Source organism: Crocodylus porosus, unplaced genomic scaffold (genome assembly GCF_001723895.1).
Source record: "Crocodylus porosus isolate Cpor-Errol unplaced genomic scaffold, CroPor_comp1, whole genome shotgun sequence".
In the NCBI taxonomy this organism is placed as follows: domain Eukaryota; kingdom Metazoa; phylum Chordata; order Crocodylia; family Crocodylidae; genus Crocodylus; species Crocodylus porosus.
The window spans coordinates 66,164,861-66,183,058 of record NW_017728948.1 but is presented as its reverse complement, the minus strand read 5'-3'; the positions used below and the strand labels follow the sequence as shown (position 1 = coordinate 66,183,058).

Here is an 18,198-nt window from a genome sequence, read left to right as displayed (position 1 = left end):
GGTGCTCTCACCTTCCCTGGAGATCTTCAAGAGGAGACTGGGTAGGCACCTGGCTGGGGTCTTATAACCTCCCCCCCCCCGTGCTCCTTCCTGCCCGTGGCAAGGGGTCGGACTCGATGATCTGTCCAGGTCCCTCCCGACTCAGTGATTCTATGAGTCTGTGATTCCAAGCCATGCTGGATGTGAGGGATATGATACTGCAAGTGCCCCACACTCTCTCCTGTGGGAGAGCAGGGTACTTTGCACCTTTCCGTTAGCAGTTTTACAGATTGAGAAATCTTTGGATTCGCAATTCACTCTGCATTATTTTTTTACTACATCCAAAGGGCAAAGTCTGGCCCCAAGTATTTCTTCTATCTCTGGGTACAATCAAAATGGGTTAAGGGCATTCTAGTCCTACAGACTAAGGTCAGATCCTCATTACCTTTCGTACAAAACTAGCTCCATCAAAATCAATGGGTCTGTATGCTTCAAGATCTGGTCTCAAATAGTTCATTAGATAGAAAAGCCCTAGTCATTCTAAACTGAATTTGCATGGCTCTTGGAGAAAAGCACAGATTATTTGTGTCTGTGGTGATTTCTAAAATGATGCCATATACATTTCTTGTCTCCCTCTTTCCAAACAGGGCATACTACTGGACCAAGATTAAATAATGACAAGTTATACAAATTCACCTATTCAACTGAAGTGTTTATCAATAGGGTAAAAGCATCACTGCAGGATAGCGCAGGCTACCGTATTTTGTCTAGTGTGGATGTCAACTTAGTATGGAGAAACCCCAACAATGATGATGATCAGCTGATCAAAATTATGGTAAGCATTTTTTAAGCTAAAGCATATAAACAGACAAATTACTTAAAACGTTTTACACAGCAGTCTGATTCCATGGTGTGACACACGTGGTAGAGAGAGCGTTTACCAAAAGTGTGCTATAACAAAACGTTTGAAGCGATGGGGTGGCCAACCTAGAGCATGGGGCTATGAGGGGCGTGGGCAGCTTCTGTGTGTGGCATAGGGTAGCTTGGGGATGAGGCAGACTGCACAGTGGCAGATAGAGAGGGAAGAAGAAAGCAAAGTGGCAATCAGGCAAGGAGCATAGGGGAGGGAACAGAAAGTGAAGAGTACATCCATCAGGGGAAGGGGATTGAAGCAGCACTTGGGGAGGGTGTGGGGGCTAATCTTCGGCACACTTGCTAAAAAGACTGGCCTCACTGATTTAAGTAGTCCCTTGCTATTTTTGAATCCATGATATGTCTTCCATTGTGCTTCTGCAGGCATGTCGACACGCGACACTTAAAGCGCAGTAGACCAATTCTACTTCTTTTTCCAAGATCTGTCTTTAAGAAGATCTAGCAGCTTTACTGAACAGTTATTTACATCTGACCAATATTAAAAGTCCCCAGATGACACCAACAAATATATTTTAGCAAGTTCCGTTTAATTCATTGGATAGGCAGATAGAGCTTGAGAAATGTTTCTTGTTGGCATGCGCTTCATTATAGAAAATGAGTTTCACACACCAGTGAGGTCTGCCATTTTACCTGAGTCTCACCAGCTAAAAGTAGTTGCCTCAGTTGAGCTGTGGGTGAGCGACTATAACTTCACCAGGACAGGACTGCAACATCACAGACCAGAATTACAAAAGAACTCAGCAACTAACAGCTCCCATGTAGGCACCCAAATAAATCAGCCAAACTTTTCAAATGTGCTCAGTCTACAAAGGCTCCAATGCGAACAAACTAATCAGTTCTCCCAGTGGTGGGTCCTGGCAGGCCTAAAGCTGTGTCCTGGGTCCTGTCTTTCCCAACCATTCAAATTGGTCCATATAAAAAAAACGAGGTGATTTTGCCAGATTGCTCCCTATGTTATCTGTTCATTTACTTTGCTTTTACTTTTCTAGATCAGAGATGTTAAAGTTGAAAATGTGAATGAACGTCCAGCAGCCAAAGACATTTTTAAAAGAAAAAACACAGAGAATATCATTGGAAAAGACTATCTGGCAGCTTTACAAAGGCCAGTAGTTCTTCAGCTGCTCCGTGGAAAGGTAAGGCCTTGTCTTTAAAGTTCATCCATATTGCTTGAGGAAACCTAAATCAAGTAATTTCTTGTAGGCTTCAAAATTGGATGATTCAATCTGTTTAGAGTTGTCTTATTTTTCCACACAAAATACACTTATTTAGGGCATGACTGATTTGTCCTTACTTGGGGTCCCTGTGGGGAGGATGTATAGAGCCTCCTCAGCCCCTGTTTTCTTGTGTTAAGGGAATGTGCTACAGCTGTATGTAGGTAAACAGTTCATTAGGAAATGTGCCAAAATAATGCATTCCAGACTATGTAACAAAGCACTTAGCACGCTCTGTATTTAGATCATAGTATGCATTAATGTGACTTGGAAAGTTTTCTGAGAAGTCGCATATTATTGCACACTACAGTCTACATATAGATTGCAATACTACACCAGAGCCTAAAACCAGCACCAGTGTGGTGCAGGGGCTGGGACTGGCTCCCATATCGTGCCAGTGTTGTTTACAGGCCCCCTACTGCACCAGAGGTTTGAACTGGCAAGGGAGCCTGACAAAGCTGTTCGTCTGGCTCTCAGCCTGCTTACTATACTGGAGACTTGAACTGGCAAGGCTCTGGTATAGTTGCAGGGAGCAGGGAAGGGAGCCCAACAAAGCTGTTTGTCAGGCTCCCACTGCCCCAACCCAGCCACACTGGAGCCTTGCTGGTTCAAGTCTCCAGTGTGATAAGGAGGCTGGCAGCACAATATACAGCTTTGCCAGGCTCCCCTGCCCCCACCACCACACTGGAGTCCTCTAATCATATTACCTCCATGGAGCAGTTCAATCATCACATAATAGGTAAGATGATCTGGAAATACTTCTCACTAGAAAAGGCCTAATTTTATTATACTATAATGGCACTTAGCACATGCTTCACTGCTCCAATGCTTGTGTTATGTGTTATAAGTCCAGCTAGCATGTGCTAAGTGTCACATGCAACAATACTCAAAGTTCCCAGGTAGGACCAATGAAACATACTTTTTTGCATTGTGCATGGCATCTTCTGTATGACTCTATACCTGTTATTAGAGCCAACCAAACTCTATCTCTTGCTCTCTCAGACAACTACTTTCTTTGATGACTTTACATTAGCACCTACCATCTCCATTGGTTACCAGAAGAGTTAGAAAATGTATCTTGATGTGGGAAAAACTAAAATCTTTTGTTCGGTTTCTATAACCACCAAATTTTACCAGGAATCAGGGGGAAAAAAACCTGAAACCAAGTAATGTGTGTGTTAATATGCCTCACATTTCTCTTCCCCCTTGCCCAGACCTGGATCATCCTTTTACAATCTGTCCTACTTATAGGGTAGCTCCACTGCCACAGGAGCACCCAGAGGACAAAGTACAACCAAGAGAGCATGACTGTACTGTGCACATACGGTACCTGGCAGCACCATACTGAAAACCACCACACCCACTCCTTGCACACCGAGCCCCAAACTGGAAGTTGTGTAAGCCCTATGGTGGCCTTGACCCAATATACTTTGAGCATTAAGCCAGCCACGCTACTTCCGGTCTAGAAGGTACCATGTGTGAGATGTGGTGTATTGAAGTACAGCATTGCTTGGTAGCATAACTGAGTGTTACAGATATTTCCAGAATGCCACTGAGGAGTACTCCTCTTCCACTTCTGTGGAACAACTTGCTTTCCCGTGTGTGCCTATTCAGCTCCCCTGGCCAATGAGCAGGGAGGGCAGAGCCAGGGCTACCATCACTTCCTTCCTCACCATTCTCTCCCCAACCACTTCCTTACTGTAGAAAGTATCAAGTGAGCAGGCCCTTCTCTCCAATCTGCAGCCTTAAGTAGTGCTCATCAGGGGAAAATATGTGGGGAAGCTGTATGCAGCAGTAGGAAAGGAAGAGAAATAGGAGTCACTCCCTTTTACTCTCCAATACAGTTGAGTAAAGGGTGTGACCATCTGTCCCAATAGGATACCTAAAGCTGTAAATAGGGACCAGCCACACACACTGGCTGTCAGTCTGGCACACCCAGTTACAGATGCCTGCTCAAGAAATTTCAAATCGAGCCCTGTCATCAGATTAACTATGCATAAAAAGAAACAGGACAACACTGGCTCTCAGCTGTACACATCCCCAAACTAAGATTAAAGTATCAATATAACACAGTTTAAATACATCTGTGCCCAATATTCTGCCAATGTGTTGGCAGATACTATTGCGATATAGTATTAAAGATGTTTTTTTCATACAGTGTGCGGAACTTCTCCATTGCCAACCTGCATGCTGCTTTATTCCCTGTCACAATGATAGTGCCTCCTCACTCATGCCTATTCCAATGCTGCAAGGCTACCACAGAGATAACATACTGATTACACTTACAGTATCTAGGGAAAAGTACAGTTTTACAGCTCCTTAAATCAAGACTGGAGGTGCAAAGTCTTTTGTTCCCAGAAAAAGGCTCCATGGCGGTTCAAAGGTTGCAGCATTCCTGACACGTTATAACAATCTCTCCTACCTGACTTCCCTATGATTAATTCTGCCTTATTGTGACCTGTAGCTAAAGTACAGTATCTAGTGGATGTATAACAGAATGGAGTATGGAGGGAATAATTACTATGACATGTGAAGCCACAAGGCATTTTACTCCTCATCTTCATAAAGAAGAGTTCTTTAATTTGATCCACTTCTGATGATATATTTAGTTTCCTATTTCCCTTCTAGGTTTTCTCTCACTAATGCACAGGAAGGATATTCATTAAAGCAAGGCTTTAGTTAGCTATTGCCAGAGCTCAAGACATCATTATCCTCTTGTGTTATGGACTGGATCATGTAGTCAGTGGCATTTTGCTTGTGGGAGGATACAGAATCAGGTCTGATAATAGGCACAAAGCTGTTTTTTTCAGCTGAACTCTGGAAACTAGAAGACAATTTGCAAGGGATATTACACACAGCTTCTCTGAAAACCAGCTACAAGTTTATGATATCTTTGCTTTTTTCTCTACAGGTTAAAAACTTCTACTCATATCAAAATGAACCTCCAGTAATTCAAAATCTCAAGAGAGGTCTGGCTAGCTTGTTTCAGATGCAGCTGCATTCAGGTGCTGTCCGTGAGGTATGGTACTGCCTCCAGCAAAATACTGGTAATCAAATTTATAGGCAGGGACACTGGTGTCCTAGAATGCATGCATGACTACCACTGATTTCAAAAGTAGTGAAGATCATGGCAGAGGCTGGTCCTTTGTTCACATTTGACCTTGTGGCTGAGAGGTTTATCTGGAGAGGTTTTGCTGACACAGTCTTTGTCTATGTTCCAGGTTGCACCAGTTTAACCTTATCTGCAATCTTTGTGTGGAAAATCTTTCCTTGATTTAAAACTCATTTACAAATTTGACTCTTTACTAAGCTAAATTAATGTAAGTGACGTTATACTGATATAATTTAAGTTATTCTGATTCAGCTGATTCTTGACAAAACTATATTAAATTGATAAGATAATTTTAAATAAAATTAAGAGGTTACATACAACATTAGTGGTGGTTTAACTACATCTATTTAAAATAATACGTTTAGCTATACCAATGATTCTCATTAGACTCAAGAAACCCTTCATTTGACTCAAGTCACTCCTTGGACAAAACAGCTCTGAGCTTTCACTTTTTTTTTGATTATGGAAAAATAATATAGCAATTTCTTTTTGTTGCAAAGAATGCAGAAAGACCACAAGTTAGAATGTTTTTGATTCTTTATGGGTTGTCAACTGGGGGCATGGCTACCCCTGGGGGTACTTGGGAAGGCCCTAGGGGGTATGCACAGGCAGGCAGAGACCGAGCACTGCCACTGCCTCCCAGGAACAGGGCTGAGGTTGGGGGCGAGGGCAGCCGCTCCCCTCTGGCTGGACAGTGTGGGGGAGGTTAGGAGAGCTCATAAACAGCAGCCACCACTGCCATCCACCACCCCGCACCGCCACTGCTCTGTGTGTGCCACCTTCCTCCCCACTCCGCTCTGTGTCCAGGTGCCACCCTGTCTCCTCCCCCCCTGCTCCAGGTCTGGCCACCAGGGGTACACTTATTTAAAAAGGGTTGAAAACCCCTGCTTTAGAGTGCAGAAAGAAGTGACAATTTTTGCTTGATCTGGGCCCAGAATGTAGTCTACAGCTGTGACCAAACAAAAGTGCACAGCTGCAGAGGGTTCAGATGAACATGCTGCAGAAAAGAGCACATTCTGTTACTTGTGTCTGTGAAGCTCCCAGGCTGTCACTGTTTTCAAAATGGAAGGGGGAAAGGGAGCGGAGGGAGTTTGGTCTGGGGTTTTTTCAGCTGGTACTTGGGGGGTGGGGCTGGTGGATTGGAGACCCCCTGAGGTGGGGGAGCTCCAATCAACTCACCCCACTCTTCAGTGCCAGCTAAGGAACCCCAGGAATGAGGTCCCTCTGCTCCCTTCCCCCCTCCCATTCTGAAAACAGTGTCCTGGCTGGGATGGGGGAGTGGTGTTGCTACAAAGACAAGGCAGCATACTCCCAACAAGCAGCTGGAATCCCCACCTCCCAGATCCATCAGGGAACTTCTGTTGGGTCTGGGGAATCATTGCAACTCGTAGTGCTCTCTGCAAAGTGCTGTGAGTTGTAGCAGAAAGCTGCTGTTCTGGATAAGAATCAGTTGAGCTACATTCATGCCATTTTGAACACAGACAGTGCCAGAGTCTTGCCCATATACACACCTGCACAAGCCAGCACAGTGCCATTTGAGTCCATTGGGTGCCTATACATGTGCTTGGAGGGGGAGAGGAGGATTTTAATTGGAGTGGTTCCCAAGGAGCTGCTCTAATGATAATGCTGTAGTATCACATGCATTAAGCCCCTAAACATTTAAAGATGGCTGCCAGACACTTTAACTAAAGATCATTTAATAAGCTTTGGTTAAAGTGCCCCAGCAACCATTTGTAAACCCATGGAAGCTTATACACATGATGCTGTGGCAAAGCTACTGCATTCATATAGAATGTGGAGCAGACTCAATTAATCAAGTCTGCTCTGATGCATTCTAATTAGAACATGATGAAGTATTTGTATAGGTACCCCATTGTTTCTACACTCCTCTTTGTTTTATATTTTCATGTGTGCCTCAGCAGAAATAAACCTTGCCCATCCAAGACTCTCAGTTAAAACAATGTGTACAAATAAAGATAAAACCAGCAGCTAGCTGCCTTATCTCCAAAACAGTAAATAATCAACTCCAAATGAAAGTCAAGCAGTTCACCCTTTCACAAAAGCACCAAAAAGAGGGAATACCAATGACCTTTGGAGTTTGCCCTACAAGTTAATAGATTCTTTCAGGTAATTGTCCCTTTAGACGTTTTTCAGTATCCCATATATATATATGCCATTTCAGAATCCTACAAGTCTGTTAGTAACCTAAGCAAGAGAGAGAAACAAATGTCAAAAACAGTATTAGAGCAAAAGAGAAATGGGTGACATTCAAAATACTTTTTTTTCCATTTTCTAAGGTGGATGTCTCTGGGAAATGCAATGTTACTTACCAGGCTCGACAGGATCAGGTGACTAAGATTAAAGCCGTGGACACCTGTGAAATAGAGAAGACAGGATTTACCAGCTACCACCAGGTATAATATGGCTACTTAAAAAAATACAGGTAGCAGGTTTCAGACAGAGATCTAAAAATTAAGAGTCAGTCATCACTAGTCTTTTATTTGATGTTTGTCTAAATGTTTTGATAGACAGAGGTGAACAATGGAAGGCATTTTAATATACATTATTTTACCTCATCTAAAAGCTGCTCTCATTATACCTTTCCTCAAACAGCATACTTTACAGGAAGACACTGTTACTAGACTGTGTTACCTCACAATACCATATGCATTACTCCAAAAATATAAAACAGGAGGTATATCTCCCAGTTGTGTTACCTATCCTAGCTCAGTGGAAGGCAAAGGCACCATGAGAATTTACTTGAAGACCTGACTCTTAGGCTTGGGACAGAAGTTATACATAAACCAATTTAACTGATCAGAATCTGGTTTAAACCTGTAACAGAACAGAAGCTCAGTGCACATAAAGTGGTTTCAAAATGGCTGAAACTGGTTTAAAATAAACCTGGTTGAATGTAGTATGAGACTTAACTCATTTGGGTCAAACCGGTTTATGAAACTTTTGTTCAAGACCCCTTCCTGATTCAAGTTAAATCACAGTCCCCTGGCACCCCAGAATTTTGCAGCCCTGGATTGGGCTGTGCTGTCTTTTCCAGAGAGCAGGGCTGGCCTTGTCCCTCTGCTTCCTAGCCGGAGCAGTGAGGGCTGGCTGACAAGGGAGTAGGAGGGGACAAGCCCAGTCTGCAAAGGGAGACTGCCCCCCCAGGCAAACCCTGGCTGGGGGCTGGGGCTAGGAAAGGGAATTAAACACCCTTCCCTTCGCTCAAGCTTACTGCTGGCTGTGACTGTGGACCACAAATCTCAGAGGCACCTGGAAGCAGGAAAAAAGTGATAAGCAACCCTGCAGCGTCCCACTGCTGTGATTGTGGACTACAAATCCCGGAGACCTCAGGGCCAGCAGGAAGAGGAAGCGAACACACAGCCCATACTGGCTATGTGCCAGAGAGCCGTGCTTTAGCACCACCCCCCCGCCCCCGCCAGCTTCTGGCCTGAGCCACTGCAGGCGTGTGGCTGCATTTTCTGAATCAAAGGTAAATGTCTGTTCACTTCTGTTTCAATTTAATGTGTGCAGCTTAGACCAACCTGCAAAGACTGAATCAATTCAATGTCAGGCTTTTTGACTATCTGTACTTAGGCTTAGAGAGTATTTTACTTGCAGAAGACTTGTAGAATGTTGCCCTTTCTTCTTTGTGGTTTCATTTACTTGCTGTTTTTTTCTGTGTTGGTAATGTTTTTATAAATTCTGAGCATTAGTCATAACTGTAAACCCATCTCCAACTATTTAATGGCATTGTTTAGGACAAACTCTAGATGAAAGGCCAAAGCCTGACCCCTGATTTTGACCCTTTTGCTGCATCACTTTGGTGATTTAAATTTAAGACAGGCAAGGATAGCACGTTATAGATCAATAGCAGCCAACCCATGGCATGTGTGTCAAAAGTTGCATTAGGGTGGCACATGGCAGACTGGGGAAGAAGCAGGGAACACAGAGACAGGTACGACAGGGAGCACAAGAGCACAAGACTGGCAGGGGAAGGGGACTGGAGTGGCACTCAGGGAAGGCGTGAGGCTTCCTCTGTGGCATGCCTACCAAAAAGGCTGCCCCCATGCTCCCCTCCCTTATTGGTCATGCAACTAAGGTTCCCCCTGGCATGACATAGGTTTCTTGTAGATGTAGAGAGAAGAGGAGCACTGCTGCACTCCAGTGATCCCTAGCTAACATAACAGCCCTTTTGAGTGATCAAGAGCAGGTTAGAGGTGCGCTGAGGGCACTATAGCTTAACCAGGGAGTGCAACTGATCCTTTCCAAATCCAGATATCAGAGAAATACAAGGGTGCTTCTGGCTCATGGTCAAAGTTCCTAATTTTCAAGTTTAGCACAAAGACTTCAAGTTATCTACAAACAGTTTACTAGAAAAGATCAGTAGTGGACTACTTTTGTCTTTCACCATATGTTCAGGATATGGGAATATGACAATATTAGAACAGGTCCTGAAGCATTTAAAGGAATAAATCTCACTCATAGGTGTTACTCTGTGATCTTCTGGGGAAGCTTCTTTCCTGTTGGCTGACTTTTTTAAGCTACATCTTCACATTACTGGGGGGACTTTTCAGCTTTAATCTTTCCTCTAGCCCCCTTTTCCCAGTACCTCTGTCATCACTAGAAACAGTTAAACATTATCCAGTTTGCCAACAAGGAATTTTGAAGCAACTGTTTAGTGGTCACAGAGGGAGTTCACACAAGAGAGGAGACTAGGGCTCAATACAGATAGTCAAAAAAAAAAAAGCCTGTGGCTAAACCAATTCAGTGTTCACAGGTTAGACAAAGATGCATTGATTGAATGTATAAGCAAGAAAACACACTCATTTTTTATTCTAGAAATGAAGTCACATGACTAGAGTAGCCCAGGTCAGAAGCATTAAAGCATGCCTCCCTGCTCAGCTAGAGCAGCAGACAGACTGGGCCAAGGCTTGCCTGTCCACCATATGAAGGAGGTGCAAAGCATTTTGGGGATGCTGGGGGACTGTGAGTTAACTTGAATCTGGAGGGGATCTAGGACTGAAGTGCAATAAACCAGTTTAACCTAAATCAGTTAAGAGTGCAGACAGAAGTGACAATTTTTGCCTGATCTGGCCAGAGAAAGCAGTTTATAGCTGTGAACAAACACAAGTGTATGGCTGTAGACAACTTAAAAAATAGCAGATTGGGTGAGAATCTAACCCCTCATTGCATGAGGTATCAAATGAAGATGTTTCAAAATGTAGCATCTTCTGTGACTTGTCTGCAGAGCTTCCAGTCCATCACTGTTTTCAGAATGGGAGGTGAGAAAGGGAGTGGAGGGGATTTTGATCTGGGTTTTTTTCAGCCCCTGCTGGAGGGTGAGGCAGGTGTATTGGGGTCTCCACCCCAAGGTGGTGGGGGGGCTCCAATTCACCCACCCCATCCTTCAGTACCGACTGGGGAGCCCCAAGAATGAGCTCCCTCTGCTGCCTTTTCCCCCTCCCATTCTGAAAACAGCAAGCACTGGCAGACAGCCATGGCCCTTGCTATAGGAACCTGGCTGTAAGCTCCCAGTTGGCATCTAGATTCCCCTCCCCCCTGGAACTAACAATGAACTTTTGTTTGGTTCAGGATAATGTTGTAACTCAGAACGCTTTGCAGAAAGTGTTCTGAGTTACAGCTGGGAACTGCACTTCTGTCTGCACCTTAAGTTTGACACAACATCTGTCCAGGTTTACCTTAAACCGGTTTCGGCCATTCTGAAAGCAGTTTATGTGCATTGAACTTCTGTTGCGTTACGGATTTGAATTGCTTTACTATTGCTTATACTGTTTATGTATAATTTCTGTCCCTTGCTTAGAAGCCTGGAGATTCTGGCTCCTGATCCTGGTTTTAGAGTACTATAGCAGGGCATAAGCCCAGCCCCAACATCCATCACCAGGGCTTGTTCCACGTTGAGTTTTGCCCATACAGTGTGTGGATTGCCAGATCTGTCAATCAGAACTTTTCCATTCTTTTCCAGATTTTAGATGTCAGTGCAAAAACCACCTCAGCTACAATCTATGTGATAGAAGACAGTTTTATTAAATCCGTGTGGTCAGAGGAGAATCATGTCTTGTCTCTGAATTTCCGACAAACAACCAATGCCAAAATAGTTTCAAAGTAAGTTGACAAGTTAAATTCAACTACTAATGGGAAAAGGTTAACGTGTCTATTTCATTCAAAACCATGGTTTGGTGTGGAGAAGTCCTCTATAGTACTGTACAAGTCTTGATGATTTAAATCATTCTCCCTCCCTTGTTTTTTTTTACCCTATTAGTTATTCCACTTTTGTTGTCTCACATTAGGGTTTGTTCCTACAAACCTACATGAACCTTTACTCATGCTAAATGAACCACTACAATGGGGCTGCTGCTGGCTCCAACACATAAGCTCTTCAGGCAAAATCTATGTCTACCTGTACATTTATTAATTATTGCATCTCCTTGTTTCAATGTCTGCACATTTTCTGAGTTCGATGTTTATTTCTTAAATTTAAAAAAGGCACATTCACATGGCTACAACCTCTATTGTGTGTGTAAAAGCTTTGTACTTTTACTAACTTTAGGTAAATTTAGGTTGGAGATTAGGAGGAACTTTCTGATTATGAGGATGGTCAAGCATTGGACAGGCTACGTTTTCAAGAGCAAATTAGACTGACACTTGGGTAGGGATGATCTTGCAGGGATGATCTTGCCTTGAGCAGCAGACTTAACTAGATTATCTTGTGAGATCCCCTCCAGTCCCACTTTCCTATTATCCTACGACTCCTCAGGCCACATTATATATATAAAATTATAAATAAGTATATAAAATATAAATATATACATTTTATTATATACACATGCACATGTACACACACTTTTATATATATAAGATGTGCATGTTCATATAATAAAGTTATATATAGGTGGGTTTACACGAGACGCTACTGTGCAGTGGTTACCACACATTTATTTGGTTCAGGCAACCCCCACTTAGCGCTCTTAATTGGTGCTGGAAAAACTGAGCATTAAGTGAAACTCATTTCCCCATTGGATTTAATGTAAATAAAGATAATCGGTTTTACACCACCTGCTGGCCCAGACCCTGCGCTCCTACAGCCCCACCCTGGGCCCTGCCGGCCTGGGCCCTATGCTTCTGCTGGCATTGGGGGACCCACCTGCCCAGGGATTTATGGTGAGAAGGCAGCAGGGCTCTGGCATGGGGTAAGCAGTGGGGCTGCTCACCCACCCATGCCCCACTTCGCCTAGTGCAAACTCCTTTCAGGATAACCAGCACAGATCACTGCAGGGAGTGGAGGTGCTCTGTGGGTTTGGCTTGCATTGGCCTGGGCCCTGCACTCCTGCCACCCTGGGCCCCGCACTACTGATGCTCACCCTCCCTGGGCTCTGCACTCCTGCCGCCCACACAACCCTTCTTGCTGCTGCCGCTGCTCCTCCCTGCCCGCTAGCTGCTCCAGCACCACGTGCCAGAGCAGACCCTGTGCTCCTTCCACCTCACCCTGGGTCCCAGCAGCCTGGGCTCCAAGCTCACACTGCCCCCCGCTTCTCTCTGCTACTGCTCCTCCCCACCCGCTCCAGCCCTATGTGCCAAAGTGGACCCTGGGCTCCCACCAGCTGCTACTCACCACTTCCCTCGACACTGACGCCGATGCCACTGCTCCTCCCCAAGTCCGTGCTGCGCACTATAACAAAATACACTCAGCGCTAAGTGAAACCAGGTAGGTGTTTTAAATTAGCGCTATAACGAAACCGCCCTAAGTGAAACCACATTAAGGGGGGGTTGCCTGTACTTGTATAATCAAGTACCAGATAAATGCACAGTAATAGTTACTGCACAGCAGCACTGGCTTTTTAGTGATGCTACTGTCTAGTATCCGAATTATACTGTGCGGTAGCATATTAGCACTGCTGATGCTGTGATGCGCTACTGTGCAGTATTATTCAGCTACTGCATAGTTAGTGTCTGATGTAGATGCACCATATATATGTGTTTGTTTTATTTAAACATGTCATATTTGAAGAAACACGGTAGATTTCCTTCAATTCTCTCTAGTGTTAGAACCTCCTTATATTTTAAAATGGATAAAGATTTCCAGTATCCTGTAAATACTCAAATGAGGACGGCATACTCCTCAAGAGTTACATGCTATGGTTCAGGCAAGTGTAATAACATCTTTTGTATGATTCTGGTATTATTTCAAAGTGCTCACAGCCTTAACAGTGATTTTCAATATGCACATGCACAGGCAGAAGCTGGAACTGAAGTCAACAGAAGCTGGCCCTAGAGAGATTGCTGGGAAGCAGGCTGCCAGCGTTATCAAGAAATTGGACTCAAGTTATGTAGCTGTTCCACTAGTAGCAGAGCCCATCAAGGCTGAGTGCAAAAACTGCCCCTCAGTAAGTAAACATACTGTTAATACTCCTTTACCTGCAGTTCAGGAAAGTGTGTAAAGCAAGTTTGAAAAAAAATATTTCTGTGCAATTTCATGCATCTGAGAGATTCCCAACATACCAATATAAAATGCAGCATCTCACAAGAACTTTTGAGCATTACAGTGGTGCTGCAGTGGCCCAACAATTGAGGCAGAGTTAAGATTTGCATTTAACATGAAATCAAACTTTTTTTTTACTCTCAAAAAATATAGCACGTTCCCTCCAATGTACAGGGCACACTTTTAAAGAGTAGAGAACAACATTTCTGAGAACTTATAGGTAAATCCATAAATGTATGCCTTGTTATTCTATCAATTAAAATGGGGTCTTTCCTATTTTTGATGAGTTTAACTCCTACCCCCCAACAATTTTTTTTGAGATTGTATTTGTTTATATACTAACATAATTTAATGTAAAAGCTACCCTTTAACTAACTCTCATTCCTAAACATTTATACTGTTGTCATAATGTTTGCCAATGGATATGTTAATCACATATTTACTCAGATCTAAGATGATCCTGAATTTAAGCTGACCCCCTCAATTATTACATTGTAGACATGGAAAATTATTAATTTAATTTTCCATCAGGTCTAGAATCTAGTTATTGGAAGGTCCTTTTAAATTCATCCCTCCCACCACTGCTACAGGGAAAGTAGTGGCAGATGAAGCAGCAGGTAGACTGCCTCATATTCCCCACCTTACCACTTGCCCTCTGTGCCTGCTCCCTGCCTGCCAGCCGTCTTCCTCCAGTACCTTCCCCCACCTACCGATTGTCCCCCTCATCTTTGCAGCTCATGCTGTGTCTGCTGGGGGCATGAAGCATCTAGCTAGCTCAGGCAACAGTGACTGCTTTGGCTTCAGCCTCCAGCTCTAGTTGGGGTTGGGGCTCCACATACCCCTTCCCCATGTCCTTTTTCCTGCACTCCTCCTGCACTGCATGCCCCTTCTATGTGCTCTTCTCGCTCCACACTCCACTTCCACCTCATTGTTCCCAACACTCACCCTCCTGCGCGTGTCCCTTCCCTGTGCTCCCCCCAGCACCATGTACCCTTTCCCCATGCATCCTCCCCATGCCTCTTTCCTGCACTCCCCCACAAGCCCTTTGCTTGTGCTCCATGTCCCTTTCCCTGTGCTCCCTCTGCATTCTATAACCCTTCCCCATGTTTCCCCCACACTCCCCTTCCTTTTGCTCTCTTGTTCTAGATGTTGTTTCCCCCACAAACCTTCCCACTGCCCTTTCCCTCTGTGTTCCCACCCCACACGGAGTCCCTTCTCCATGGTTCTACACCACACTCTCTTTCCTCTGTGCTCTCCCCTGAACTGCACTCCTCTCATGCTACATGTCCCTTCCCCTGTGCCATTTCCCCATGTTCCATGTGCCCCTTTCCCCACCTCACCTTGCTCCCTTCCTCCATACCCCCTGCTGCCTTTTCCCCCCATGCTCCCACCATACTGTGCATGCCTTTCCCATGCTCTCCCTACTTTCCACATGAGCCACACTGACCCCATCCAGAGCCACAGCATCTCCCTGCCTTGTCCATACTCATTTGTAAGATGAGAGGTCTTTTCCCCCATGCTGAACCCTCATCTTAAATTCAAGCACTGAATGCAGTTGCTGGTGAATGGATACTTCAGAATTTAAATGTTATGGTTCAAACTTTTTTTTTTTTAACGTGAGAGATGTGGCTCCAATTCAGGGGTTGGCAACTGTTGGTTCACAGTTCAAATCTGGGCTGCAGACCTTGACTCCAGCCCACAAAGGCCTGATCTAGTGGGGATTGGAGATGCACAGAAGCTGTTCTCAAGCCTCCTGCTACCATCCTAACTCCCTCTGTTTTGTGCTGAATGCTGGTTGCTTGTACTTCCTTCATCTTTGCTCACTCTTGCTGCTGAGTTACTTGATCTGTTGGCCACACTTCGGTGCAGTGCTTGGTAAGTGAAGGCTGCAGTGGAGAGACACAGTACACCAGCCCTTGCCACGGTGGGGCACTGTGGAGGTGATAGGCAGCCCATGACAGTGGCTGGGTCATAAGCACCGGCTCGCCATTCCAAAAAGTTGCCAAGCCCTGCTCAATTTAATTAAAGACTTCCAAAGGAAGTACCTGTGCACTGTATTGGAGACTGCATTAGTTATTTGGCAGTAAAAATGCACTGTACTATCATATCTTGCCTGGCATTTATATAATTATAAAAAAGATTTTTTTAAAAGTCAGGAAAGTGAAACAGAAGTGATGTTTTATGCATGCTGAAGTAGTCCTGAGTGGGGAACTTCAGATCAAGCAGATTGGGAATAGATGCCCTCAAAGGGTTATGCCTCTAAAGTGTTTGCACCAAACAATTTGTCACTTCCAATTGTTAGAGCTGAGATCAAATCATTTGGATTCAAATTTGTCATAATAGTTGTGAAGATAATTTGCAAGCCAAAATAAAAACCAAAGGGTGTATTTACAGAGCAATTTGTGTGGAATGAGACATGACATTCTCATTATAAATCCAATGGAACGCTGAGAATGAAGTCCTGCTTCCCTACTGTATTTTACTGTAACTGCTTTGAAAAAAGACTAATCTATAAACAGAACACTGTATCCAAAGCAGCAACATAATATTTGGTACTTATATATCATTGTATACATTAACACCACACTGATATGATATACCACACAGCTTTCCATTTTCAAAATCCTTTACAAACATTAACAAGACCTACTGACACCCATGTAATATAGGAAAAGTAACCATTATTATGCCCATTCAAAGGTTGGAAATCAAGGTACTGAGGTTAAGTCAACAAACTTGGTTGTCTAAAGTTAAGCCTACAAGTCTGTATTTAGGCATCTTAAGAAATTATTTGATTTTCAGCAATTGTAAGCAATCATAATTAGGGTCAGAGAAGAGAGTGACAAAAGCAATGTCATGGTAGGTGTCTGCTGTAGACTACCAGAACAGGAAGATGTTGTGGATGAGGCGTTCTTCAAACAGCTAACAGAAGTTTCCAGATCACAGGTCCTGGTTCTCATTTGAGACTTCAAAATCACCACAATTCATTATCTTTGAAAACTCGTAGCAATCAGGAGAGGTCCCAGACAAGTGGGAAAAGGGCAAATCTAGGGCCCATTTTTAAGAAAGGAAAGAAGAAGGATCTGGGGAACTACAAACCAGTTAGTTTCACCTCAATCCTTGGAAAAATCATGGAGCAGGTCCTCAAGGAATCCATTTCTAAGCACTTGGAGGGCAAGAAGGTGATTATTAATCACTGTTTAGGAACAGTTAACATGGATTCACCAAGGGCAAGTCATGCCTGACCAACCTGATTGCCTTCTATGATGAAATGACTGGTTCTGTGGATGTGGTGTACCTTGACTTTAGTAAAACTTTTGATATGGTCTTCCATAACATTCTCACAAGCAAGCTAAGGAAGTATGGCTTGGATGAATGGACTGTAAAGTGAATAGAAACTAGCTGGATCAGTGGACTCAAAGGGTAGTAATCAATGGCTCCGTGTCTAGTTGGCAGTCAGTATCAAGTGGAGTACTCCAGGGGTTGGTCCTGGGGCTGTTTTGTTTCAATGTCTTCATCAACGATTTGGAAAATGGGATGGAGGGCACCCCCACCAAGTTTGCAGATGAAACCAGCCTGGGTGGAGTAGTGGATATGCTGGAGGGTAGGACTAGGATTCAGACAGGCCTAGAAAAATAGGAAGATTGGATGAAAAGACATCTCACAAAGTTCAATAAGGGTAAGTGCAAAGTCCTGCACTTAGGATGGAACAATCCCATGCACTGGTACAGGGTGGGGACTGACTTGCTAAGTAGCAGCTCTGCAGAAAAGGACTTGGGCATTACAGTGGATAATAAGCTGACTGTAATACAAAAGTTTGCCCTTGTTGTGAAGGAAGTAAGTGGCATACTGGGCTGCATTAGCAAGAGTATTGCCAGCAGATTGAGGGAAGTGGTTATTGCCCGCCATTTAGCATTGGTGAGTCTACATCTGGAGTACTGTGTCCAGTTTTGGGTCCCCCACTACAGAAGGGATGTGGACAAATTGGATAGAGTTTAGTGGAGGGCAACAAAAATAGTTAAAGGGCTAGGGAGCATAACTTATAAGGAGAGGCTGAGGGAACTGTGCTTATTTAGGCTGGAGAAGAGAAGACTGAGGGGAGATTTAATAGCAGCCTTCAACTACCTGAAGGGGGTTTACAAAGATGAGGAGCTAGACTGTTCTCAAGGATGGCAGATTACAGAACAAGAAGCAATGGTCCCAAGTTGCAGCAAGGGCATTTTTAGATTAGATATGAGGGAAAAACCCCTCACTAGGATGGTAGTAATGTTCTGGAACAGGCTGCCCAGAAAGACAATGGAGTTTCCATCCTTAGATGTTTTAAGCCCTAGACAGACAAAGCCTTGGCTAGGATGATATAGTTGGGGGATGGTCCCTCTTTGAGCAGTGGGGTTGGACTAGATGACCTCCTGAGGTCCCTTCCAACTGTAATTTTCTATGATTCTATGATAATTTCTCCTAGCTTG

The 18,198-nt window shown here is 44.0% G+C and overlaps 1 protein-coding gene across 1 annotated transcript in view; it reads left to right on the top strand.

Moving 5' to 3' along the window:
* Nucleotides 1-18,198, top strand: part of MTTP (microsomal triglyceride transfer protein) — a 50,160-nt gene that overhangs the window by 6,678 nt on the left and 25,284 nt on the right. The window contains exons 2-7 of the mRNA XM_019553375.1: nt 627-814; nt 1,902-2,045; nt 5,035-5,142; nt 7,533-7,649; nt 11,219-11,358; nt 13,487-13,637. Of these exons, the coding sequence (XP_019408920.1) occupies nt 627-814; nt 1,902-2,045; nt 5,035-5,142; nt 7,533-7,649; nt 11,219-11,358; nt 13,487-13,637 (848 nt within the window). The remainder of the gene's footprint in view (nt 1-626; nt 815-1,901; nt 2,046-5,034; nt 5,143-7,532; nt 7,650-11,218; nt 11,359-13,486; nt 13,638-18,198) is intronic.